The following is an 18,406-nucleotide window of genomic DNA, read 5'->3' as shown; positions in this document are numbered from 1 at the left end:
AACTAAGTTCAGCATTATTGTGCTCATATGAATTTACTTCTGTTTTTTTAATTGTGTTCCTTTTTCTTCTGTTTCCCAGCTGAATATGGTTAAGCAGTTACGATACCAAGGAGGCATACTCAGTATCCAAAAAGAAACATTTTTTGACTTGGATACTGTATGGACTGTTTTTCAGCTTTCATATTGCTTCATTGTTATATTATTTGAAATAATAATCCCTTTGTTAACACTTCAAGGTGAAAGAGATGAAAACTGATCGGTTCCTTCAACAATTTTCATGAAAACTTTTGGATCATTATTGCGCTGCTGGCGCTACCCATAAGCAGACTCAGCAATTGTTTAGTGCCCCCAGCAGCTCAAGGGGCTCCCCTATTTGCTGTTTTAGTATCTTTTGGGGGGGGAGAATAGTCCTGCTTAGGGCCCCAAATGGGCTAACACCGCCTCTGCCATATTGAGAAATCATTCAAGGGCCTCCGTTTTGTGTGCACAGTTCGGGCAATTGTTGGTCTGATCCTGAAAGGTGCTCCATGGAGTCTATAAGGATTAGACAAAAAATTACCTGATTCTTTTCACACAAGAAGGGAGGCCCTCTAAAATTATGGGGCTATAAATTATCACAGCTCAGTTGAAGTCAATGCAGCGATGACCGTTTACAGCAGCTGAGGATCTGGCCCATGGCCCCATATGTTATGGGAGGTAATCAAATAGAGTTGAGAGTGGTAAGTACGTTGCAGATGTGATGTGCACTCATCACATCACAGGACCAGGCTTTGTCTGCTTAACTAACCAATACAAACATAGTAATTGTGCCTTTTAAAACCTGTGGTTCATGATGTTTGTTGCATAGAAAGAGGCAAAAGAGAAATTCACTGATACATTTTACAATATTTTGTAAGGGCTATAAGTAAGTAGAAAGAATAGTCTTTCACAAAGGAATTCAGTATTGACTTATGTAGAGCCACCAGCTTTGAATAGTTTTTCCCTACAAGTTGCTTGATAGAATTGGGTATTTATTGACTCAGCAAATGGTTAGGCCAGTTTTGGGGGGAAAGAGACTCGTATATATAGGTCATTGTAAATTAGCTAGGAGTTAAGAATGAAGGCACTGATTCAGCAAGTGACATAGGCATGTGCCCTGAAATCTTTGGGACTACTTATGTGCCTAAAGGTTATCAAATACTTAAGTACATTGCTAAATCAGGGTCTTAATCTCTCACACAAAGCATTGAGTAATACGATGTAGACTGCCAATATTATACTTGCACAACAGACAAAAAACAGCTAACAGTAGTAAACTGAATCACGTCATCAAAACAAACAATGAGACTTTCAGACATTACTATTTGCTTACTATTTTTAATAATAAATGATTTGGAGTTTTGCTTTACAGTTGGAAAAAAAATTGTAATTAGTAATGAACAGAATTTCTGCATTATGAATTAATATGCATTAAAAGCTTTGTCTTTTAACTTTTTAAAGGGGTAGCTCAAGTGTTGAACAGGCTTGATGGGAAACCTTTTGATGATGCTGATCAGCGATTATTTGAGGTAAGATGTACTTAACTTTGCAACAATTCTGTACTCTGCCAGTATAAAATCTATATTTCCCGGTACTGAGTGTTGTTTAAGCCTAACTTGCAAGGAAAAGGCTTGCATTGTCTATATTCCTTATCAGCAGATTCTTCATTGATATATTTGGATTCTAGCTTATTATAAGTGACAGCTGTTTGAGAGATGCCACCACTCCATGCCCTGTTTCATCTTTCTCACCATTAATTGACAAACAGAAAAAAGATCTTATTCTGACCCTGATCTGCAATGGAATAGGATAAAACTAGAGATAGATTCCGAGCTACAAAGTTGGAATCCTGATATGAATTTCTCCAAAAATTGGGGAGTTCAGACATGGGGTTTGGCACATCTATGAACAAAAAATAAATAAGAAGAAGGATTAAAAACCATTGTTACCTGATTGTATTTAAATTGGATAATTATTTAACTATCCTCTCTAGCATCTCTCAGATCTAGTTTCTTTGTTTCTTATACGTAGCAATTGTAACTTTTCACTATTGGAGTGCCATGGATAAGTGTTTTGGTATGTTTGTGGCCAAATTCAGAGGGGATATAATGTATGTGTGTGTATTGCTGTAGCATTCAGATGCTCCATTCAGGACCAGAGTCCCGTTGCACTTTGACCTATACAAAGACACAAGACAACATGGCTTGTTACATGTATGTAGGTTTTTTGATCACACAATTACTTAAACATACTAGATTAGCTTTCTGTATTTTTTTTAATGTGGGATAATATTTTATGGAAATAGCACCCAAAAGTACTTTGTCAGTCTTCCCGTCCCTATTCAATACTGGGAGGGATGACAAACATGGCATATATGGTTTTGCACACCATATATGGTTATATATTGAATGTTTGTCAAATCTTGGTCCAGTTGGCAAGACTCCAAGTAAGAGTGAAATTTGGCCTATATTATGTCAAGAGATTACTCATTTTAGCTTGAGAAATAGGCCAGGTGTTTATATTTGGTGCTCCTCATGTAAAGCAGGCTGTTTTGAAATTACAGTTACCTAAACAGATTCTTCTCATAATTATTTATTTAATAGAACAGCTTTACTGACCTGTATTCTCCAGCTAGTATGCCCTTACTAAATACAATTATTTCCATAATGTACCTGTTTTCTAGTTTACTCCTCATCCTATTGTTTCAAACATCTAAAACAGCATTCATCTTTGTGTTGGTATTTTAAATGAATTCTTTCTTGTTAGGCTTTTGTTATTTTTTGTGGCCTGGGCATCAACAACACAATAATGTATGACCAAGTGAAGAAATCTTGGGCAAAGCAATCTGTGGCTCTTGATGTAAGTATATGATCAAAGTATTTAATCACTCTCTGTAAATCATTTTTGTCATAAACATATCATACATAAAAGGTCATTCTGCTGCAGAATTTATCACAGTGAACTTTGTAGTTAGCCTCATTTTCTAAATACAGTATACAGTTCTGTCTGCTTAGAATTCTCATTTCAGTAAAATAACATTGAAGAGGAGATTATGTGGGGTACATTTATTATAATGAACCTAATCTTCAGTTTGTTTAAATGAGTGTTGCTCAAGAGGATGTCCCAGTTGCAATGTACATATACCAGCTAAGTATTGAGCTGATAATGGCATACAGTTGTGTTGTGATTCACAGAAGTAAAAAAGGATGTGGTCCCAGGTCTGAGGAGCTTACCGTCTAAATCAGACAAACCCAGGAAATGGTGTTAAAGGAAGGGGGAGAGAAAGGAGAAAACATTTTAAAAAATAATAAAAGTAATGAGAGTCATGTTATGTTGTGAATGAAGCCTATATATTCCCATCCAGCAAGGAGAGAAATAAATAGCACCAAAGTAGCAGTCACCTGTAGGAAGTAAGGTGAAAAAAAGTGAGTTTTGAACAGGGATTTGAAAAGAGAGAGTGAAGATCCTTGGGACACTGGAAAAGGGACGTTAAGTATACACGTGGGGTGGAGGGTGGGGGGGAAATGTCAGGATTTCTTTGTTTTACTTCCAGTCCACAGTTGGATCAGAAGAGTGCAGTTCCTGAAAATTTGTAGAACTTGATATATCACCTAATCGTGGGTGGTTTTTTGTTTTTAAACTTATTGTATGTAATGAAAGAGGCAGAGCAACTAGGGAAAATTCTGAAGGGAAGAGCTGAGGTGTCATATGTATCATTAGTATTTTTAGCTTCATGAGGCAAAATCTGTAGAAATCTTTCTTTCATAGTTATATCCATTATTGGAATAAAGTGAGGGCCTGCCAGAGCTGAGGTCTGGTACTTCAAGGAAACCGTATTTTCTCTGCTAAAAGTCAAGGCTAACCGATCATGAAAACTCTCTCTAGTTCCGCTACTTGGATTCCAACACTGCATGTTACAGTATCTCATAACACAACTGCCTTTAACGAGTGAGGGGGCCAGAGCGCTATCACAGAACTTTGCAAGTTTCAGACCAGTCAACCTAAAATTGTGGAAAAGGTGTCTCTTTCTTTTCTTGTCCATTACTTCTCATAAAAAGACACTCTTATGGAAAAGTCCATACCCATGCTAGGCTGAGAGCTCGCATGAGGATGAATAGCATGGGCAGTGGTAGCTGGCGGCACAGTTTAGCCATGCCAAGTACCTACCCTGTTTCCAGGCACATTTATTCTCAGCCCACACCTAGCTCATCTGCATTGCCACTGCTCATGCTACTGTGGCTACATTGTAATTTGCACTTGTACTAGCTCGATGAGAGCTAGTATGAGCACGTGTACGCAAGCTGGGAATCACACCCCTAGCTCACAGTGTAGACATAGCTTTAGAATGATTAAGGATAAAACCATCAAGGTACTGTAGAAATTAATCTAAAGTCTATAGCATTTCAAAAAGAATTATGTCCTCTTCGTAGTCTTTTTAGAAACATTCTGTGGAATTCTATAGCAGAATACAATTCTTTATTAAATTCTATATGATGGTTAAACCCTACTCCCCCCAAAAAACAAACAAACCACTATTGAAGACTACCATTCTCTATTAAATTCTGTGGATTTTAAGAGTAGGGCTGTCAATTAATTGCAGTTAATTCACACGATTAATTGCACTGTTAAACAATAGAATATCAATTGAAATTTATTAAATATTTTTGGATGTTTTTCTACATTTTCAAATATATTGATTTCTATTACAACTCAGAATACAAAGTGTACAGTGCTCACTTTATATTATTATTTTTGATGACAAATATTTGCACTGTAAAAATGATATAGTATTTTTCAATTCACCTCATACAAGTACTGTAGTACAATCTCTTTATTGTGAAAGTGTAACTTACAAATGTAGATTTTTTTTGTTACCTAACTGCACTCAAAAACAAAAACAATATAAAACTTTAGAGCCTACAAGTCCATTCTGTCCTACTTCTTGTTCAGCCAATCGCTCAGACAAACAAGTTTGGTTACAATTTGCAGGAGATAATGCTGCCTGCTTCTTGTTTGCAATGTCACCTGAAAGTGAGAACAGGCATTTGCATGGCACTTTTGTAGCTGTTGTCACAAGATATTTATATGCCAGATGCGCTAAAGATTCATATGTCCCTTCATGCTTCAACCACCATTTCAGAGGACATACATCCATGCTGATGACCGGTTCTGCTTGGTAATGATCCAAAGCAGAGCAGACCCGATGCATGTTCATTTTCATCATCTGAGTCAGATGCCACCAGCAAAAGGTTGATTTTCTTTTTTGGTGTTTTGGGTTTTTTTACAGTGCAAATATTTGTAATCAAAATAAATATAAAGTGAGCACTGTACACTTTGTATTCTGTGTTCTAACTGAAATCAATATATTTGAAAATGTAGAGAACATCAAAAAATATTTAAATAAATGGTATTCTATTATTGTTTAACTGTGTGATTAATTACGTGATTAATTGTGATTAATTTTTTTAATTGCGTGATTAATCGCGATTAATTTTTTTAAAACACTTGACAGCTCAATATAAGAGTAATTATGTAAAAAGTCTACCACGAACTGCACACATTGGCTTCTTTCACAAAGAAACAAAGCTTTAAAGCTGGTCATATAGACGTCCTCTGCTGCTCCTAAAGCTATGAATGCAGTGTTGGGGTAGCTGTGTGTCTATTTGACATTCAGAATGACAGCACTATAAATGAGGATTACTTTTTAAATGTTCCTGCTGTTTTTAAGACACTTCTTAAAAATTGGATGATATAGTTATGATGTAATCAGAAGCCTATATAGTTTTCTAGCACAATGTAGATCTGATTCAATTACAGCTATGAAATAGAAAGAACTCTTTTTTTATGAGGGTCTGATGAATTTTTGTCCTTTCCATTAAATATAATTTAAAATATACATACCTAGTATAGTCTTACAAATTGAAGGCTTTACAACTTTGCTTTTTACAGATGATGTCATGCTGCGGTTCCTTCCCCCTACATTTCAAAGTGGTGTAAAGAGGTTTTAGGCATGAGACTCACACTAAAGTCAAAATCACACTTCTTTGAAAAAGATAAAGACTTTTAAAAGGGCTTTAGTTACTATACTGCAAAACAGGGTCTCTAAAATTCCTAGATTTATTGTTTTATTAGAGAAATGGGTGAAATTGAAGATCAAATAAGTCAGTGAAAGTGGTATAAATCATCAAATTAAGTTTGCCGGGGAAGACTGTATCTTTTTTTATGTGTCTTATACATAAGACACATATATGTATATATATTTGTACATATATATTTATAAAAATACACCCACATTATACATGAAGATAATATTTTTCTTGGGTTTCAAGAAATCTGTAATCCACTTGAACTTCTCATTCTTGGTTCACACAATTACCAGTAGCCCTTGTTAAAAACACAGTTTATTTATTACCTGTATGGTTTCCTCTCTTTCTTCTTATGTGAATCTATGATAGCTTAGTTCCATATTTTTTAATGGGTACATGCAAACTCCCCCTAGTATTTGAAGGTCATATTTTTTGTCAGGAGAAAAGTAATTTCCCCTAGATTTGCAGTAATGTCTTGGAGTTCCTCACATGACCTCAACTTCATGATGATGTGGATTCTGAATGTACTTATCCCTTGAATAGGGAAATACACTAATTTTATATAAACATAGGTGTTGATCCAAAAAAGTGCTTCAGCATATGCTCAAATGTAGTCATGTAAGTACTCCCATTGGTTTAAAAGCATTTAGCATTAAGCACACACTTAAATGTGGACTAGCTCATTAAGAATAGCAGGTGGGAACTTGATCTGAATAAGTCATAAACCCCTGAACTCTTATGAAAATGGCACAAGCTATTTTTTGTTCTGGAGATATTATCTGTGTCACTATGGTCTCAGTCCACAGCACAATCCAAAGCATTTAAGTGTGTGCTTAATGCTAAATCCTTTGAAACCAATGGGAGTACTTACATTTGAGCATATGCTGAAGCACTTTTGGATCAACACCTATGTTTGTATAAAGACTTGAGATTTAAGAGGCAAAGTGTAAACCCTCTTTCCTTAGGGCTGTTGTGGGACTCAATAGTCTTTACAATTACAGTAATTATTAACTATTTGCAAGACCTCACAAACCCCAACTTTTTCACATAGAATCACATCTTGGACTGAATTCTCTTCCATGAGAAGAAAATCAAATCATGGCAAATATTAAACTGAGCAGGTACAAAGCAAGGAAGGTTTAGGTGGGAAATGGCTATTCGTTATTTTATCTAAGAAAACAGAATTGCTTGGTTATAAAATACAACTACTCTCTTGGACATTCTATAAAGATTAATCACCATGTGGTGTGGATGTTGATTATAGGTATGATGAATGGCTATCATAATTCAATGAACCCTTATTCTTTCTTTAAATGAGAAACTACCCACGATAGTACCTGGGTGAGATGAGTGCAAAAAATACAGAACAAAAAGAAGCTAGTAACTCTCTATTGAAGGACAAAGAATCCTTTTCTCAACAATGGAAATACTTTATTAATATTTACATATGTTTACTGATCTAGCTATATCTGCAATAACCGAGTGGCATTTCAAATTGACATTAATACCAGATTTAAGAGAAGTCAGTTTGATACAGACTATATTGGGATTCATAGATACTGCTATTTACATGGAGCTCTCATAACACTGGTTAAGAAACGGAAAACAAAAGATGGAATAAATTATTAGTTTTCAATATGGCAGAAGATTAACAATGGAATGCCTTAAGGTTTCCTTCCCAGATTGTTGGGGGCTTGACTTGATGACACTGGAGATCCCTTCCAGTCCTATGTGCCTAGTATATTTATTAAAGATATGGGAAAGGGTGTGAACAGCAGGATAGCAAAGTTTGCAGATAAAAAAATTAATTTGGAATAATCAAGACTAGATAAGAGAGAAAATTCAGAAGGACTTAACAAATCTCGCTAAATGAGCAGGACTGTGATAGAAGAAATTCAGTGTTGACCATTACAAGCTAATACACTTCAGAAGGAATAATTTGAACTAATCATTCATATTGCTGGATTTTAAATTAACAGTAACCAGTCAGGAAAGAGACCTGGGTATTGTTGTAGACAACTAAATTAAAAACTCTGCTAAATGTGCTGCAGTAGCCCAAAAAGCTAATAAAATGTTAGGCTGAATAATGAATAGGTTAAAAAGAAAAACCCAAAATATTATGACATTATTTAAATCTTTGTTATGCCCTCACTTAGAATTGTGTGTACAGTTCTGGTCACCTTTTTTGAAAGAGATATAATGGAAATAGAAGGGATTCAGAGACAGGCAATCCAAGTTATTAGAAATATAGAGAGATTAATAGGATGAGACCCAAAAAATTGATACTGTTTGGAGCTGGGCGTTATAATATAAGCTAAGAACAGGATAAATGGTATGCAGCAGGTACTTTGGGTGCTGCTATTTACCTTTTCTCATAAGACAACAGGACATTCAATAATAACTAAAGGGCAAAAATTGTAAAACTGAGATAAAAAATACATTTTACACAACTCACAATTAACGGATGGAACTCAATGTCACAGGCCAAGAGATTAACAGGTTTCAAAAAAGAGAATAGACATTTATATGGATAATAAAAACACCCACAATTTATATTAAATACATACAACTATTTTTTAAAAATAATGGATATAAATCTGAGTGCTTCATAACATAAACCAACCAGCCACCAGTTGTGTGGGTTAGAAAGAAATTTTCTCTATGGGAATACATAGATGCTGCAGAGTTTTCCTGTGTGCCTGCTCCACACTTGCTCATCCTATGCAGAGTGGAACTTAGGTGGTTCCAGGGCACAGAGAGCCTTCTGCAGCGTCTGGATTGCTTGGTGAATATTTCCCTTAGATAAGGATACATTTTACTCCAGGTACGTACATGCATATTCATATATGTCTCAAAGCTGTGGCCCATCCCTTACATACCAGCATGCTATTTATGGAAGTACTCATTTCTAGAGCACCATATTTAAGGGAATGAGAGCTATAGGTTAGAAATGATAATTAGCTAGCAGTGAGATACCTTTAGAAAGGACATATAAGCTCAACAGTTTTCATGAGTATCATTACTTCGAAATCAAAGTACAAATAACCATGGACTTTTTCTCTTTTAATTGCAGTATTTCAAGACAACTATAATTATGCCTATTATTTAATATTACACTACTTATTGTGTATGGCTTCCGATAAAATTATTTGGACTGTAAATGCGAGATGTATACCTGAGAACCTGCAATTAGTTATATATGCCATAATTCATAGCTAACTGATGCTGCATAAATATTAATAAAACTTGTTTTTAAAGCAGTTTATTAGACAGCATCAAGGAACCCTCTAATTTCTACTTATCTACTGTGAAAAATTGATTTTTTTTCTTTTGTTCTGCATCAGGTGCTGTCCTACCATGCAACATGTTCAAAGGCAGAAGTTGACAAATTTAAGGTAAGGATTTACATTTCCGTTTAGCATACAAAGCAACTGTAAGATAAAATGAATGTAGGTCAGATAAAAAGAAAAACAAAAAAGTCAGTTTTACTTTTATATTCAAAATAGACACAGAGGCCGTTTGTACAAACTGCTAATGGATGGATGAGCGTAGCTCCAAAAGGCTCGTGGTTAAGATAAGTAGTCAAAACTTCAGAATCTGCAGTATCCAACAGTACTTCTAAACCTTTTGAGATTTTCGTATTACTTTCTGGGTGATAGAAATAAGGTATTTTCTGTGCCAACTTTCCATTTTCTTTAGTACAGACAACAAATTTAAATAATGGCATATTTAGAGTGAGGAGGCAGCTAATAATTGTGTGTGCATGCTGAATCCTGCAAGATTATCAGGAGTTAATTTTTTTAAGAAGGGACTGTGGCAGATTCGGTCACAGAGACCCCCTTGGGACTATCACCTGACATGCTGAGATTACCTCTGAGCCCGTTTTCCCTGCCAGCTTGCGACTCCAGAACCCTGTGTTGTTGAGCCAGACATGCAAGCCTGCTGCAACACAGATCCAGGTCTGGTCCACGCCCCCAAAGCTGCAGACTAACTATAAACTGCTCAATAGGTATCCTGTCTCCAATACCCAGTTCCCAATGGATCCAAACCCCAAATAAATCCGTTTTACTCTGTATAAAGCTTATACAGGGTAAACTCATAAATTGTCTGTCCTCTATAACACTGATAGAGAGATGTGTACAGCTATTTGCCCCCCCAGGTATTAATCACTTATTCTGGGTTCATTAATAAACAAAAGTGATTTTATTAAGTATAAAAAGTAGGATTTAAGTGGTTCCAAGTAATAAGAGACAGAGCAAGTCACCAAACAAAATAAAGCAAAAACACGCAAGTCTAAGCCTAATACATTAAAAAACTGTTTACAGGTAAAATCTCACCCTCAGAGATGTTCTGATAAGCTTCTTTCACAGACTAGACTCCTTCCTAGACTGGGTCCAATCCTTTCCCCTGGTACAGTCCTTGTTAGTTCCAGCAGACATCTTAGGTGGAAATTAGGGGTTTTCTCATGACTGGCAGCCTCCTTTGTTCTGTTCCACCCCCTTTTATAGTGGGAATCTTTTGTCTCTCTGGGTCCCCACCCCTCCTTCTACATAGAAAAGTAAAACAGGGCAGAGAACGAGGAACCTCGGCCAATGGGAGCTTTGGGGGAGGTACCCGCAGGTGAGGGCAGCGTGTGGAGCCCTCTGCCCTGCCCTTCCCCAGGGGCCGCAGGGACGTGGTGCCGGCCACTTCCGGGAGTGGTGCAAGGCCAGGGCAGGCAGGCAGCCTGCCTTGAGCCCTGCTGCGCGCCGCTGCCACCCCGGAGCTGCTCCAGGTAAGCAGTGCCGGGCCGGAGCCTGCACCCAGAACCCCTCCTGTACCCCAACTGCCTACCCTGAGCCCCCTGCCGCACCCCTCCTGTATCCCAACCCCCTGCCCTGAGCCCCCTGCCGCACCCCTCCCTGCACCCCAACGCCTTGCCCTGAGCCCCCTTGTATACCCCGCACCCCAACCCCTTGCCCTGAGCCCCTTCCTGCACACCGCACCCCCTCCCTCCCACACCCCAACCCCCTGCCCCAGCCCTATATTCATAGCCCTGCATGCAATTTCCCCACCCAGATGTGGCCCTCGAGCCAAAAAGTTTGCCCATCCCTGAGATAAAAGATGGATTCCAGTCTCAGGTGCCATGGTCACATGTCACTGTAAGACCTCATTCTTCATTACCAACCTGCTGGCCCACACCTGTACACAGGAAGGATTGCAAGTAAATAAACCCATTCACAATCAATTGGCCTAGTCAATGGGAGCCATCAAGATTCTAAGCCACCATTAATGGCCCACACTTTGCATAATTACAATAGGACCTCAGAGTTATACTTCATATTTCTAGCTTCAGATACAAGAATGATACATACATACAAATAGGAGGAATATATTCAGTGGGTTATAACCTTTGTTATGATACCTTAACAAGAGACCTTAGGCATAAAGCATATTCCAATTACATCATATTCACACTCATAGGTATATTTCTATAAAACATATGACGTGCAACATCACAGGGTCTACTCTTTAGTTTCTGTCAGCACTCCATGTGTGCAAATAGCTGTCTATGACTGACTGTCATTAGTTGTCTTCTGGAGTGCTTTTCAAGTTATAAATGACACTTCTGGGAGAATACATATTGTCTCCTCTCCTATAGAAAGTGTGTATCAGGCTGATGGGAAGGTTAGATGTGGGCTGTAACATCCATACATTGCTGACACTCAGCTCTGTCTCCATTTCTTCTGACCTGGCTATAACAATGGAATGAATCACTGTCTATTAATTTGTGGCATGGCTAGCTGGCTGCAACTTAATCTGGACAACAGTGAGATGATCTAGGTTGCTTGGGGAAGCAGCAGAAGAGTTGGAAAAATTGATACCTGTGGCTGCATTGATTGACAATGTGGAACCACCACTTCTAATTCAGTTGTGTATGTTCATTTTGCTATTAAATTCTTAGGCAGCAGTTGTGGCCTACAATGCCGTTTGCATCTGTGCCTGATGAATAATGCAACATTTTCTTTCATGTGCGTACCTTGCCACAGTTATCCATACCTTTATCACCTCAAATCTACAGTACTGTAATGTGCTCTACATAGGAATACACCTTAAGGCCACTCACAAACTGAATCTAGTGCAGAATATTTTAACCTGCTTAGTACATTGAATTTCGTCTCAGGAGCCCAGTACGCCAGTTCTCTGGATCTGCTCTGGCTTACATTTCATCTCTAGGTGGAATTCTAGGTGTTGCTCTTAGCCCATAAAGCTCTCAGTGGTTTGGGCCACAGGCTGATATTTTCAATCATCATCATCTTCATCAGCTGTTCCATATTAAGTGGCAGGACAAGTTCACCAATATTTATAGCCAAACCGAGCAACCACCTTCATCAGCACTGGTTTCAATGGTTTCCTTGGTACAGATACATTATTAGGATAGAAGACCAATGAATTATGAAGTATATTTGCCAAGGAATCCTGCCATACAGTCATAATCATATGGTCGCCAAAAGCTTCAGTGGCACGATAAAATTGCCAGTGGTGGCCATAGACTGAACATCCAGCCAGGCTGCCTTATGTACCTACCTAGAGATCGATCAGGCTGGCACTTGAGCTGCCAATAGGCTATGTGCCATTGGGATTTGCCTTGGTGATGACAACAATGACCTGAGAGACCACCTCTGACCCCATGTAATGCTGCTACACTTGCCATAAATGGAAGTGCTCAAGCTGAAGCCCCCTTCTATAAATGGTAGGGAGCTGTTGGTGGAGTGTGCTCCATAAGGATTCCTTGACTGTGGCTCTCACTCCACAATATGATCCGCCAGAGCCAGATTTAATATTTGCTGGTGGATATTTATTTGTATGTCAAGGGGAGTGAATAATTCTGAAATATATTTTGTATTTGAATTTATATAGGGGATGTATGTTCAGACAAGGCTGGGCACATTACAGATTTTTATAAAAATACATGAATAAATTTCCTCTGTCTCAATCTTGTTTTTCTATCTTTGCCATCTTATTTATCTTTGGCCTTATCTTTTTGTTCTTTATTTTATCTATCCCCAAAATGTTTTTTCCTTTTTATTTTTGGCTGCATAAACTTTTAAGTAGTGGCTGTTACCAAGTGATGAAAATGAATAGATATACTTGAAGCTTATTTTTCCTGAGGCTATTGTCTATTATCTTATTTTTGTTGTATCACAATAAATCCAAGAGGTTGTAGTCTAGGCTGTTAAAGAGTTATTGATGAAATTCCAATTAAAATCAACTTTAATTTTTGCAGCTGAGAATAATGTATGTTGCTACAGTGGGTGCCCTTTTTAAAGAGTTACAATTCATCAGAGAAATCACATCACAAGAAAATGCCATTTCTAAGTTCCTGAAGTAACAAATGACACTTTGGTTGCCATTGCTGCTATTCCCCTATTGAGAATTCACTTTTTTTTTCTTCTTCTAAAAAGGAAACTTCCTTAATTAAACTTCCTAAGTCTACTTAGGCTTTGTAAAAATCTCTCAGGGAAAGTAGTGGAAGCACCATTGGCTGGGAGGCTGAAATCCACACTGGGCAGTAGAGGAGGAAAGGTACAATACTGAACATTGTAAATGAACATGATGATAGGCCATATAACCTAATAGATCTTTTCCATGTCTGATGTCTATGATTGTATCATTGTCATATCTCCACATTATACTTAGTTTTCTACATTTTTGAAGGAATTCCACTTCCTGAATTATTGGAATGACCCTCTTAAAAATAGCTCTTCACTGATAATAGGTCTCAAAACTGGGTTGCCTTCTTTTAAAAATGCTTACATTATTAGAAGTTACTCTCTAAATAACCCAGCATTTGGGGTCATACCAAAATGTTGTTTTTATTGGAGGTTCCATCTCAGTAAGAAATCCAATTACAGTAACTCCTCACTTAAAGTCGTCCCAGTTAACGTTGTTTTGTTGCTGATCAATTAGAGAACATGGTCATTTAAAGTTGTGCAATGCTCCCTTATAACGTTGTTTGGCAGCTGCCTGCTTTGTCCACCTCTTGCAGGAAGAGCAGCCCATTGGAACTAGCTGGTGGGGGTTTGGAGCCAGGGTGGGCCGACAGCCCCCCTATCAACTCCCCACTCCCCTAAGTTCCCCTGTGGCAGCTGCCCAGCAGGCTATCAGTTCCCAGCAGTTCAGCTCTCCCTACCCCCACTGCCATGTGCTGCTCCTGCCCTCGGCCTTGAAGCTGCTCCTGGGAGCCTCCTGCTTGCTGTGCAGGGAGGGCGGAAGAAAAGGGCTAATGTCAGGGTGTCCACCTTCCCTGCCCCCCTCCATCTCCATAGAGCAGTGAGGGACACTGACTTCATGGAAATTTCCCCATGTACTCTGCTGTCAATGACACAGAAGAATTACATAAATTACATTTTATCACTCACTTTGTCATATGATGAGAGAGGAAGGTTGGTGTTTTGGCTAGGGCACTGGAGTGGACTCAAGAGATCTAGGTTCAGTAGTCAGTTCTGCCACATACTTCCTCTGTGGCCCTTGGACAAAAATTACATAATTTCTCTGGGTGTAATTCAGGCCCCATTGAAGTGAAGGGGAGCTTAGCCAATGTCTTCAGTGGGCCTAGGATTTCATTCTCTTTGCCTCAGATCCCCGATTTGTAAAACTGCATAACAATGCTTTCTTCCCGCAACCTTTGTCTGTGTTGTCTATTCTGATTGTAAGCTCTTAGTGTGGCAGGCTATCTATGCACTGTTAATGTGTATATTGTGCTTACTACAGTGGGGCTGGGATCTCAGTTAACAACAAATGAATCTTTAGGGTCCAAACCTGCATTTGTTGCCAATTTTAAAAAGTCATTGTAATCAATGAGAGTTTGGGGTTGGCATACAATGCAGATTGGGATCCTTTTTCAGTTTCTGTAGTTACAGAATAACAGTGGATTTTAGATGGGGGAGGGAATTAGGGAAAATTACACCACTAGAGCTACTAAAGACCATCAGGACTAACAGTATTAGGTTTCCCACCATTGTTCCCATAATTGGGATGTGTACAGTACTCCTATCTTCCATTTGAAAATGGATGTTGCTCCTGTGAATGATGTACAAAAGTAAAAGTAATAGACATATAAACATAATATTACACTATGGTCTACAGCTGAAGAAATAGTTTCTAATACATAATGCACTACACAAATTTAATCTTTTCCTATTCACAGAATGCCCATCAACAGATTCTCTCAAATGTATTTGTTATTCAAAATTATTCAACATTTTTTGTAATGTTCATTTAAACTCTGATGGCTTGCTATTTGGATCTCTGTTGCTTAGTTTGGACTGGTCATACAAATCACATTGTATTATTTCTATTCTCTGACTTGAACAGCATAGTTCTTATAGGCAGACTTTTGCTGCAACTGCTTTGTTTCCAGGAAGCAAATTTAAAATCAGCCTTCTGTAAACATTTGTGATCATGAGATTAAAATGTGGTTTCCAGAAGTATTCTTGCATCTAAAACTCAATCATATGAATGTTCACAGGAATTGAAGACAAGAGTGATGAATACAAAGATGAAGGAAGTTCCTTAAAAATTCAAATGAATATTTCTCCAATTTTTGAAATCACCCAGTTCTACTATGGAGGCAAATCTCCTCTCCTATGTTTCAGGATTATTTTACTGAAGGTCATGGGCCTGATTCACCGCTATATTTCTCCTGATTTACATCTGTGTAATTCCATTACAAACAAAATGAGTTACATCAGCATAAAACTGGAGTCACAGTGGTGGATCATGCCCCCATATCTACATGAATTCATTTTCTTTAATTTATTGGGAAACTAGGACTATTTGTGTCTTTAAAAGCTGTGTGCCAAGTCAGAATGGAAATTAAAATACTCTGTTGTCTCTTCGATTTAAAATTAGGCAGACATTTCTAATTTCCATACTCCCATTATTAATGTTTGGCTAAAATCATTTGTAATATTATTGAATAGAAAAGCCTCCGTTAACCAAACTCTGTTTAGCCTATATTCGGTTATGTCCTATAGAGTTGTATTATACTGCCTGGCTGGCGCCTTCTCATTGGGATCTAGGTTCACCACGCCTGAAACATCATTGTCTTTTTCCCAGTGCTATCCAGATTTAGAAATCCAGCCTTCAAGAGTAAAGAATGCAGGATCGAGCCTCTGGACTGGATATTTTTAGAAAGAAAGAGTCACTGAATCCTGAGATAGGATTAAACAAGTGCTATGTATTAGATCAGTTTGAAAACTCAAATAGCAAATAAACACACCCACAAACACACATCACCTTAAAATTCAACTAATGTATTTTACAGAGAGAATATGCAAACACTCCTCTCTTGATGTGTAATATACAAGAAGCTATTTTTAAAAAGCTAACCTAATTGTGCAGCTCTGAATGGTATAAGCCAGATCAATATTTAATGGCTATGATGCATTATTTATTGCTTTTTGAGATAGTCCCTTCTGTAAGGTGAACAGTACACAGGAGAGCCACACGACAAAAATAATGGATCACCTACCGTACAAAATCTTTGATTCAGATTGTAGTGATAATAATATCCCTTCTGTCTCAGCTACTTTGGCTTAACTGTGGCTCAAAAAGGACTAGCCTAATTGTGGAAAACAAAGTTGTGCTTGGATTTTTGTCTCTTAAAAATCACAGATATTTCATAAAATAAAGATTGAGGAAAATTGAGCTAAAAAAGGAAAACAATTTTACTACTGCTACTCGACCTGACAATCTAAACAGTTGGACACACTGATTAGACAACTTATTTGCATAAATTGAATTCTGTGACGGCACCAGCTGTAATGGAATAAAATGAGTTTAGTACATCCATTATCTGAGGTTATAATTTTATACATTCTTAGATACTCTGTGATGGACAGTGGAAATAAAATTAAATTGAAATTAGGTTGAAATTTAAAAAAAGTCACCAGATCTACAAATGTAAAAAAATGTTGGAAAAATTTCATTACAGTGTTTCCTTTTTTAAGTTCAATTAAAAAAAAAAAAAAACCTCTAGTTATTTCAATTGAATAATATTGAGTTCATGTGGCAAAAACACACTCTCTTTTCTTGCAGGACAGGTGGAATGTTTAGATTCCAGGATGATGTCTGTATATCTGTCTAGTGTATTTATATGGGGTCTGCCACCATAGTATCTAAGTGTTGGTATTTAGCTAGGTTCCCAGCTCTGTCACTGATGGATCACATGAGTGAGAAGGGCAAGTCACTTCATCTCTTTATGTTTTGTTTCCCTATCTGTAAAAAGAGGATAATATTCAAACCCCTCTGTAAGGCTCACAGATTCTTGAATTAGTAGGTACTATACCAGTACAAAAGATGATGATGGATTATCATAAACCTGTCCAAAATGCCTTGAGGTTTAGGCTGAAAATTGAGATGGTTCTGATGTTTTCTGTGATTATTAGTGAGTCCTTTATTTAAAGATCTTAGGACTTTAGTAGAACATCTCTTATAGAACAGTCTTATATAATCTAATAGGAATTAAACAATAGGAGTCTATAGATGTTTATTAAAATTCTGTGGAAATTACCCCACAACATTATGGAATTTAGTAGAATTTTTTTTAATAGGTGTGTTCTATAGAATTTTATAGGGAAGTGATGTCTCTATATGATTATATGCTATGTGTTAAAAAACAAGCATCAAAAAGCAATATTGTTGTTCTGATTGCAGAATGAGGGAATGCCGTAAGTAGCTATATTAAATAATAAATGAGTACCTCTAACATAGAAAGTTGACAACATTATAGTCAAACTGGAATATAAATCTAATTGGTTTTAAAGCTCTACCTAGTTGTTTCTATCCATAAACTACAGGAAATTTGTTTTCTATTACTTTTAATAACAGGAAAATGGAACTAGATAATACAAGTAAGCAAGACATTCAGTTACGTTTTTGGAAGAATTCTACACAAAAAGAAACTGAAAATTATTTACTGATTGTATTTTACTATAAATCTAAATCAAAGCGCCTAACCTGGGCTCCTGGCTCCTTTTACAGAAATTAAAAATACATTCCTAAGGAAAAAATATGCCCAAATCAGCAGTCTAAAAAAATATCAGTGACATTTTCCCTTTACTGCTGGCTATTTTCACTTTATTAGGTCATTGTTTTCACTACAGTAATGATATTTTGACAACAGTCAGGTTGAGAAACCTTAAAAAGGGAACGATGTAAGAAAAGGGATTGATGTTAACTAATTTACCCCATGCTAAAAGACTTCATGTGGTAGTGTGTTGCTGCTATCAGTTATGTTGTTGATATTGGTTACGTTG

The 18,406-nt window shown here is 37.3% G+C and overlaps 1 protein-coding gene across 1 annotated transcript in view; it reads left to right on the top strand.

Moving 5' to 3' along the window:
- PDE11A (phosphodiesterase 11A) overlaps positions 1-18,406 on the top strand; it is a 211,783-nt gene that overhangs the window by 122,141 nt on the left and 71,236 nt on the right. The window contains exons 8-10 of the mRNA XM_073305996.1: positions 1,480-1,547; positions 2,785-2,877; positions 9,449-9,499. Coding sequence (XP_073162097.1) covers positions 1,480-1,547; positions 2,785-2,877; positions 9,449-9,499 — 212 coding nt within the window. The remainder of the gene's footprint in view (positions 1-1,479; positions 1,548-2,784; positions 2,878-9,448; positions 9,500-18,406) is intronic.

This window comes from Lepidochelys kempii, chromosome 11, assembly GCF_965140265.1.
Source record: "Lepidochelys kempii isolate rLepKem1 chromosome 11, rLepKem1.hap2, whole genome shotgun sequence".
In the NCBI taxonomy this organism is placed as follows: domain Eukaryota; kingdom Metazoa; phylum Chordata; order Testudines; family Cheloniidae; genus Lepidochelys; species Lepidochelys kempii.
This window is presented reverse-complemented; position numbering and strand designations above follow the sequence as displayed.